This window comes from Porites lutea, chromosome 7 (genome assembly GCF_958299795.1).
Source record: "Porites lutea chromosome 7, jaPorLute2.1, whole genome shotgun sequence".
In the NCBI taxonomy this organism is placed as follows: Eukaryota; Metazoa; Cnidaria; class Anthozoa; order Scleractinia; family Poritidae; genus Porites; species Porites lutea.
The window spans coordinates 12,401,822-12,411,821 of record NC_133207.1 but is presented as its reverse complement, the minus strand read 5'-3'; the positions used below and the strand labels follow the sequence as shown (position 1 = coordinate 12,411,821).

At 41.5% G+C, this 10,000-nt stretch overlaps 1 protein-coding gene across 1 annotated transcript in view; it reads right to left on the bottom strand.

Annotated features, from left to right (window-relative positions):
• Positions 1–10,000, bottom strand: part of LOC140942858 (uncharacterized) — a 10,988-nt gene that overhangs the window by 598 nt on the left and 390 nt on the right. The window contains exons 1-4 of the mRNA XM_073391871.1: positions 9,611–10,000; positions 7,114–7,699; positions 4,862–5,058; positions 1–1,713 (exon numbers count right to left, since the gene is read on the bottom strand). The exon at positions 1–1,713 is cut by the window's left edge and continues 598 nt beyond it; the exon at positions 9,611–10,000 is cut by the window's right edge and continues 390 nt beyond it. Coding sequence (XP_073247972.1) covers positions 816–1,713; positions 4,862–5,058; positions 7,114–7,699; positions 9,611–10,000 — 2,071 coding nt within the window. The 3' untranslated portion in view covers positions 1–815. The remainder of the gene's footprint in view (positions 1,714–4,861; positions 5,059–7,113; positions 7,700–9,610) is intronic.

Below are 10,000 nucleotides of genomic sequence, written 5' to 3'. Positions count from 1 at the left end.
ACTGATTATAAATGACACTAAAAGCTAACTTAAACGACATAGAAAGGGCGACCTACTTTCGCTGTTTTTCTTGAAACCTTAGTAGCACCTCACTCATTCTGCTGTCGCATCTAGTCTTCAGTAAATTACACCAGTAAACTCACATACAAATATAAAAAATATACGAATGCTTACTTGACCTTATAATGACTTTCCTAGTTGCAGTATCAAAAAGCAAGAGAGAATGAAGCAGAATATAAACTAAAGCTTCACTGCAAATACACTCTGCTTTCTGGAAGGTTACCTTGACGACATAATTACCAGTAGCCCTAATAAGTACAGTAAACACCCGCATATAAGAACAAATGGATTAAGAACACCAGGCGGAAATTTGGTCAATAAAACCCCATTTTTATAAGAACAAAAGCAGCCTGAAAATTGTTAGATGTTCTCATAAAATGGAAAAAGTGTCAATTACAAAACATGTAAGTTTATCTTTGCTGTCAGATAACTTCATTTGTCAATATAATCAAATTACAGAATAATTATTTATTTCATTTTCCTAAAATATGCTAAATATACCTCTAGCAACATGTTTTAGATAGTATTACCAAATAACAATTTAAGAACATTTTAACGCTGATTTGTCATTAAGCACCCGATAAATAAGAACTCCATCAGCCTGACCTCCGAAATCGCGTGTTCTTATATGCGGATGTTTACTGTACTACTGACTTGTCAAACGACCCGTAACCATGGAATGATCACACTATGCTTCTATTTGGCTTTCATCTCCAGACTGGAATGTTAAGGCCTTGTAATCACCTTCGAACTTTCTAAAAAAACTTCTTGGCTTTACCCGCAGCTTCAATGGAAGCTGCGAGCCCCTCACAATGGTAAGCTGAAAACATGTCGGGGGTGAAGAACTGATTTCCGGTGGTGTGATGAGGGAAACCTCCCCGCAGAAAAAATGAAGAGATATGATGACAGATGTCACCAGGGAAACAGAAACAGAAACAACTACAGCATTTACGATCACACTTACAGCCACAGCAAGCCAGTTTGCTGGCCTTGTCTTTACTGCCCTCCTTAAGTTCACCATGGCAACATCGACAGCAACACCAAGTCAGTCGATTAGCTTTGTCTTTAGTCAGTTTCCTCGGCCTCCTCCAGGGATGGTCGGGGTTTTCTTTTTCCTCCACGTCAAATTTTTCCCAATTCTTATCGTTCTGGGCCTCACCAAACTCATTGCACTCTTCTGGGTGCCTGGGTGCTAAGAAGAGTATCTCGCCTGTTTTTCCAGAGAATATGTCAACTGAGACCCCATTTACATCAATTACATCATAGTAGTGGACTTTGAACCTATAGTGCCTTGGTAACCGCCCATTCTTTTTCGTCAAGAAACGGACACGGATATCTTCTTCAATATCTCGAGTTCCATCACCTTCAGTCTCCTCATCATTGGTGAGTGGTGTAAAGGAGCAGTGGAGTTTTTCTCTTGCTTTCTTAATGGCATGGAGAAGTGCATCAGCGTACTTTTCGCCACCTGGATTACAGGAACCATCAACAACAACAATACGATCTAATTTCTTCTCCAGCAAAGGCAACAGAGCTAGATTTTCAAAGTGACCTCCATCGCTCAGCCTTAATACTGGAGGAGGCTTGGTGGACACGTGATTGATGTTCAGGAATCCACGGAGAAAGCCAGCGAAAAAAAGTCGAGGAAGCAACCATCTGCGAGAAAAACGAAACCCGCGCTTTCAATGTTAAACTTAAGTCTAAAAATGGCGATTGAAAGCATCAGTTGGAGACATGAAATAGACTCAACGTGAACCTTCGAGAAAGTGCAGTTGGTCGAGCTTACCACTGAACTTTAAGGATGCTTACCAGTACGATTAAGGCAAAAACAACAACAACAACAAAACACGGAAACTTGAGAGACGGAAGTTTATTTGTTTTTCAAAAAACAAATTGCAGCAAGGGACACCTGAGTAAGTGGAGAGCTCTATACTTTACGCTGATCATGTAGCAGATTTTATGGCGCCGCGAAAAGCTATCCGGCCGGTATAGTACAAACAGCAGAGCCTTGGAGCAGCACACGTCGTTCACGCACATCGAGCATCGTGCCATTCTCGTCCCCCAGAGCTTCCTGGAGGCCTGAGTACAAGGACTTGGAGGCTCTTGGGACACAGGATTTGTTTGAAGTCCTAGATTTTAGGACTTCCGGTCATTTCTGATTTTCAACAACGTTTCTAATAGCGTTCACTTGCTCATGCCGAAGTGTCAATGACTGTAAATTAAGGTGATTTAAAGCTTTTAAAAGAGAATTCCTCAACTTACTTTTGAATCAGAAATAACCGGATGTCCTAAAATCGTACTCAGGACTCCAGGAGGCTCCGGGGACGAGAGTGGCATCGTGCCGGCAAATTCGTACCGGCGCGGTTGGCCGAGAAGGTTCCAGTCCTCGCTCCTCAGTATTTACTTCAGTTTCAGTGGGTTCCAGTCCTCGCTCCTTCTTATATACTTCCGCGAACAGGTCGAATAGGCGTTCACACTGCACAAAGTATTGCACAAGAACTATCCGATATGTGACGCTTCGCTTTCGAGTTAGGCGAGGCGCAGCTTCGCTCCGTCACAGAAGTCGTGCCGCCATAAGGGACTTGTCAGAAATTAGCAGGGGGAGGGAGGAAGGAAACAGAAGGAGGGTCACAACTTTTTGAGACCCAGAAAAGGGAGGGGTCATGAAAAATGGGCCATTAAAAGGGGAAGGGTCATGCAAATACATGCCCGTGATCATGTAGAGGTTCACCCACAGAAGAAAAAGAAAGTTCTTTATTTCACTTGGTAAAAAAGCCTGGGAGAAATAGGAGAGTTGAGTGATCAGCTGTCAGAATCAGAGTCAGGCTCTTAATGCTGACATCTAAAATGTATGTAAATAGCATTACAAAAAACAGATTAGAAATATATTTTGAGTTTTCATAATAATGACAACCTAGTGTATTGCAAGAACTAGATTTTATCACTTATACAAGAGGGGGAGGGTCATGATATTTTAGGCCAAGCTCAAGGGGAGGGTTAGCAAATTTCACTCCCATGGGTCACCTCATTTCCGAACCCAAATTTAAAGTTCCCAACCCCCTCCCCCCCTGCTAATTTCTTGACGTGGCGGTGCAAAAGCTATCCGATATCATCCGATATAGTGTCAACACACGACGGCGACGATAACAAGAGCGTCGAAAAGCAATAAGTTGAATCGGCAAAACAACAACTTCGGACGTGTATCACGCTCTTTTGTACATTTCTTTGCCGTCACTGCAAGACTGCGACAGTGAACTTGAAATAAACCTTTTTAGGTTGTATGTTTTGTTTTTCCCAATTCAGACCACGTGATGCTCTTAAGGGAATTTGCCTTTGTCTTTTTTATGCATTATGCATATGTACGTGAACGCACGAGCATGGAACGACATTAGAAAGAAACAATTATCTGGGTAACATCACGTGGTCTGCAATGGGAAAACAAAACGTACAAGCTAAAAAGGTCTGTTACCTAGTTTCACCTTCAAACCTTGCAACAGATCAGGAGTGCGACCGCCAAGGGGAGTGAGGAAGGGATTTCAGAGTATCACAAACATTCACGTGATTTAGGGAGGCAAAAAATAGACACTAGTTCAGTCCCGGCAGAAAGCCTCTGATAGGCCAGCTTCGAATTATCAGAACTCATGCTTGACCCCTGAGGCTGAGAGGAATAAAACAAAAGAAACGAATTATTTTCCCATGAATCCCGATGCGAAACAGGCAACAGAAATTACTGCAAAACGAGTTGAAAAACACCCACGTTCAAACCTATCTTGCAACAAAGTAGGTTATTGCAGGTTGAGAAAAGTTGTTGTAGTATCTACTCTTTGCCACAAAATCTGTTCATGTTGTACATTTTACTGGCCGATGATCCGTGATTGGAGTGACTCCCACATAATTTATCAAATCAGAAGTCTGTATTCATGCATTTTCCACCAACCTAATTTGTTGCACGACAGGTTTGAACGTTGGTGGCAAAACACGTAACATTTTTCTTTGTTCCTCGTTTTATTGTACCTTTATACTGTATACCCCTCAGCCCGGAGCCAACTGTGAATTTTAACCATTCGAAACTGGTCTATGTCAAAAGAGAGAAACGTTTGATGAAAGAGGCAAATAACCCTTCTCTCTATGAGGGCCCTTGCCTGAGTCGGGTCCACGAAATTGAGAAAGCGTGAACACGAAAATAAAACAAGAAACCAGATAACGCGCTCATATTTTCGCATGCTTTACACTTAGGCTTCATGCTTACTATCTGAGAGCCTGGAACAGGCTATTTTACTCTATGGATCTAAATCGTAGCTCAATCGGACAAAGCGCCTGCCCCGGCCGGTGTTTGGAAGGTCATAGGTAACGGGAATTCTTTTCGAGAATGCAGTTATTTTCTTAGGCCCGTTTCAAACGTCGTACTACTGCCGTGCCGAACTCAATTGCTCGAATTAAATTCGCCTTTAGCACGACAGTAGTAGCACGACTTGGTTTCAGACGTCGTGCTACAGCCGTGCCGAACTCAATATTCACAAATTATAAATACATTAGAATATATTTAAAAGTCTGCTAAACCGTTTCCTTATTTTTGTGTTTTGTTTTCCGCAACAGCCGTTCTATTCGACTGAATTAAATTCTACGTCTGAAACCAAGTCGTGCTAGTGTCGTGCTGCAGTCGAGTTACAGTCGAGCCAGTTTAGCACGGCAGTAGCACGACGTTTGAAACAGGTCTTAGCCAACGTTTGTCACATGACGATACATCATAACTGAGCTTAAAATAAAACCGCTTTTCTTCATGCTCAAAGAGTTCGTTACTTACCGTACAATGCTAGACATTCCATTACAACCGCCTTTATCCTCAGGGAATCCAGTATCTTGCACGGCAATGAAAGATAACACAAAAAGAACGCCAATGTGTACAAGAATCAACCCAGTTAGTACATTGATTTTGCTTCCCAAAAGGTAGCAAAACAAAATGGCGATGAGAGGAGATAACACAAGCACCTCCAACAGGAACTTTAAAAGAAGAAAAATTAAGAAGAAATTAAAGTTAGTTTCTTGCAGACTATCTATATATATATGGAAATTTAGTCAAATTGTTTTTTAGTTTTATTTGCTAGAGATAACTTCGGAATGACAAATCGTGACAAATAAGTCTCCAACAACAGAAAACAAAAAACTTGAAAAATCTGAAAGGAAAACAGTTTCTAATCTCCTTTATTCCTTCCTCAATTTGTTCTTCCGTGCCTTGTTTGGTTCTTTAGTTGTTTTTATGTTTTTATTTTGCATTTGACTCAATTTGCAAGTACACTGAGTCAAACCCCGTTAATAAGGAAACTGAATGGGCCATAGAACTGAGTGTCTGTACTAACGAGGTGTCTGTATAAAGCGGGGCATGTCATTTAAACCAAACAACACTTTTAACTAGAACAAAAAAGTCTAAAGGAAAAGGTGATATAAACATCGACATAGATACATAGAGTAGTCAGTAATCAAAAGTGTAACAGGTATCGCCTCCATGGTTAATTATTAGCTAGGAAACTCCTTAAGATTATTAGACAAAGGCTGTATTAACAAGAATAAAAAATATCTTTTGCATAATAATATAGTGCAAAAGCAATCTTTGACGGAAATATTGTTTCCAGGGGGTACCCAAGCAAGTTGAAAATTACGGAAATTTCATAGGGGGTCCGGGGTATGACAACCACCCCCTGGAGTGGGGGGTCTAAAGCAAAAGTGCCCTCCGTGGGGGGGGGGGGAATAAGGATATTTTCTGGAACTACATAATACAAGAGAAAAGACCCATCAGAGTTGTTTTAAAAAGCGGTATACTTTCTCCACTTCGACAAAAATAGTTTTCTTTAAGAGATAAGGTCCTTTTTTTCAACTAAACGAAATGACAACATTAGTGAAAATGTTGTATGCCAAAGCGATGTTGTCAGACCGGGTGGTCTGGGAGGCAAGAAGGAGGAGCACTCCATTATTTCAGCCACAGGGCGGGGAATGTGCAGTACACAAGGGTATGGCTTTTGAGCTCTGTTTATGGCCCAGTTTGGTCGCGCACTGGGTATGGATTTTAGTAGCCTGTGAAAACAGCCGTTTTCTCCTCGCTCTTTGGCGAGGAGCGAGGAGTATCGGCTGTTTACGCAGGCTAGGATTTTAGAAGACGCAACTTTTGTGTAAGAAGCGTGCGGCTCTCAAAATGTAAAGATAATGTTGACACAAGATCTGCCGAGTTGCGGCGGGAACGTGTATCAGAGTGTGCATGCTCCGGGGTAGAGAAAATCGCATGTTTTTTTTTTTTTAAACTGAAATAGGGGGTCGGAAAAAGCATGCTACTTCACCCATATTTTTCCGAGAACACACCCTAAGGGAGAGGGGGGAGGCTCTTTTAGGTTGTCATTTCCTTTATCGCAATCTGTGCTGAAGAACAGTAAGTTAAACGGGAATCTAGGTGCCCGAAACATGCACTTTAAATCAAAAATATCTTTTTTGATCCTAAAAATTGGGACCGTTTCGGTGAGTAAAATACAGTTCTCCTTTGGGGGGCTTAATTTGGGTCCCTAAATCAGGACAATACAGTTCAATAACAATGGAACCTCATTATAACGAACAAAAACAGATGAAAAACAATCTCGATAAAACGAAACCTCGTTATTGCGAACAAATTTTGCCAGTCTCTTGCCCCTTTGTTACATCGAGGTTCCACTGTACCTAGGGCTGACTTGGACACACGGGATGAAATGAGTCCCAGTGTCTGTCTACAGCGTTGGCTGGAATAGGTATATGATGAGGCTGTTTTGGCTTAAATAAGCCATTTCCGAGTTCCCCCGAGCCTCTGTTTCAAAACGAGGGTAGGTGCTCAGCCTTTGAAATAAAACTCATTTTCACAAGAAAGGTTGTGCGCCTAGCCTCATTTTGAAAGTGAGGGTTTTTGGAACCCGGAAGTGGCCTATTGGACTCAAATGGCTCCAAGAGAGGCTTATTCAGTCTTTGGCCTGCAGGGCTGTATTACTGACACACAAAAAAATGTTTCAGCCCTAAAGTGTCAAAAATTAACAGTGTACATACCTGTTTGCAAGCTTCGCGAAATGGCTTTTCTTTGAGGTTCACCTGGTCACTAGGCAATTCTGCTCCCATTCCAAGCCCCAACAAAGACAAGAGATCCAATATCATATCTAGACTGGTTTCATAGCTCCCCATGTCAAAGCTTAATGCAGCACCTGATATGGCCATTGCCTGAGACAAAGGCATATGTTCGGGCTTAAACAGCTGTACACAATCACGATTATTCAGATCGGACAAAGATTCAGGCTTGACACTTTTCCCTTCCTCATCCACATACTTGCCAATAACTTTTACATCTTCTGTCGAAAATGCTATGAGGTGGTGACAAGGACCTTGTCTGCTGCCTATTTGCCAATCATTCACAGTGATGTTGCTGATAAATTTGGGTTGAATATTGCTTAGATCACTCAAATAAATTTCTTTTTTGTCCACGGGAGGTTCTTCTTCGTCCATGTCGTGCTGCCGAGGGCTCTTTTTAAACTTCCCAATCCAAGTACGCAAGCTTTCGCACACGACCCAGCAAAAAGGAAACACATCTTTCCACGGGAAACCTTCTGGATCTTCGAAAAAGGCTTTGGATAGTGACCACCTGCAGCAAAGAAATAAGCGGACTATTATAACTTGTGTTTATATCGATAACCACAGGCGCACGCGCAGGGTGTACGCGCGAGATGTTGTCGACAGGTGCTTGATTTTAACCTCTTAAACTTATTAACAATTCATAACGAAAATACAAAGGAAATGTTTAATGAGTGTTTGAAAATCAGATGAAAAACTGCCCAATTTTGTATCCTTCATTTATCCCTCTAAAATCATTTCAAATGATACAGTGCTTCATCACCAGATGAAACACCTCGATGTTCGTCAAAAATCACTCCGCTGCGCGTCGTATTTTCAACTCTCTTCCCGGTGTTTCATCTGGTGATGAAACACTGCGTCTCATGTTTGATATATTACACCTTGACAGCCAAAAACCTTTTTTTACATATGAGGGGCAGATTTTTTAGATGCTCCTTCAAGTAAGTGGCGACCTAAATAAACACAGCCTGAGTTTCTTGACACCAACGCTAAACGACCTAAACCCATAATAGGAAGTCGACTAGTCGTTTTACATTTAATTTAAAAACGCTAACTTAAGACAGATTTATTTGAACGGGACCGAGTACATTCAAAGAATGAGACTTTAACGCACTGCTAAAAAGAAAGGGATCAGTAAGTACCGGCTTAGTTAATTTGACTGCCCTGGGAACAAGATGAATCCCCAGGGGCGGATCTAGGGGGAGGGTGCAGGGGGTGCGCACCCCCCCCCCCCCCCCCTGAGATGACCTGCGGTTTTCTAATACAACTGGTATTCTGCAAAAAAAAAAAAACTGTGGTTTATTGGTGTTGAAATAGAGCAAGAGTCGAGTGCACCCCCTCCTAAAAAAAATCCTGGATCCGCCCCTGATCCCAATACAAATCTGGTAGACAGGACTCTACGAACGCACATGTACTTCCACCGCTTTTCTCCCCTTGAAGAGTAGGTTACTTTTCGGGTGGAGAGAAGCGACGACCAGAGATCAGGCCCGGTTCCTCGAAAGATGGTTAAGTTTAACCAAGGATTAAGCCAAATTTCAAGCATGGTTTTCTCGTCTAAGAACCTGCAACTCGAGGTTACAATATACTGTTCAGTCTTTACTACGAGATACAGTAATAATAACACAAAATGTTACCCTAAGCAATGCATAGGAATGTAGAATACAAAAACGGAACAAAATTTTCATCCTCGATTAACGCTAATCAATACTTCAGGAACCGGGCCCCGGGAGATAAGTTTGCGTTCGCAGGCTACGTGGACGAGGGTTTTTAATTTAGTTTTGACTTAAACTTCACTGAATTAATGTCTGTGTAAACGTCTATGTAATACTGAATGGGTCCAACGCTATGCAGATATCCTTAAAAGCGTCCTTTGCGGTTTGAGGTTCACGTTTATACAGCTCTAGACCATTCTCTAGAGGTAAGTGATTTTTCGCAAGGTTCTTTCGCACCCTAAAACATCACAAATCCACATGAGAGACTTTTTAGCACTCTTTTTTTTGTTATTTACAATGTGTAAAATTCTATTTCGTCGAAATGTAATTTTGAAGACGATTTCTCAGCGAAAATCAGTAGAAGCGAACAAATCAATGAAAACAAACAAGGCCGGCGCGAGCTATACTCGCGAATCTTACGTGCCAAACATGGGCAGACGGATCACATGAAAAAGATAAGATGGCCAAACCTCGATCTTAGGGTCTCAAAAGAGTCACATTTACGGCAAACAGCGAACGTGACTTTGTACCACGTGAAACTACATGACCAAGTTTTCCCTTAACATTTCGCTTATTGTTGGTTATAACTACTCGGAAATCAGTAGAGTCATGCCAATTCTATAAATTTCTGAATTTTTTTCAGCTCTTTTTATCTAATCATTTTCTATCTTGAGAATTTAACAAACTATTTGTCGGTAGGTTTTACTAACCTGTAGTAAGCGTTGAACAGAGCACGGTGCATAGTGGCCAGAATTGGGAAAAGCACGATCAACGCGCAACATATAACCAACAGTAGATAGAAAAGAGCATCCGAATAAGGAAACTTGCCCAACAGCTCTATCTTAAACACCTTCCAGCTCACAATGAACACATAAACATAAAAAAAAAGGAAAAGGCCTGCATAGTTACGAATAATAGGGAAAAAGAAAGGAAGTACAAGGCAAATGAAGAATACTACAACTTGAATCCAGACTTGTATAGGCCAAAGAAAGTCATAAGTTATCCATGGGAGAAAGGTAAAGGCAAAGAACAAACCAATGACGATTGAAAACAATCTTAAGAGGCCTTTAAAACGGCGGGAGAATTTACATCTTGACCTT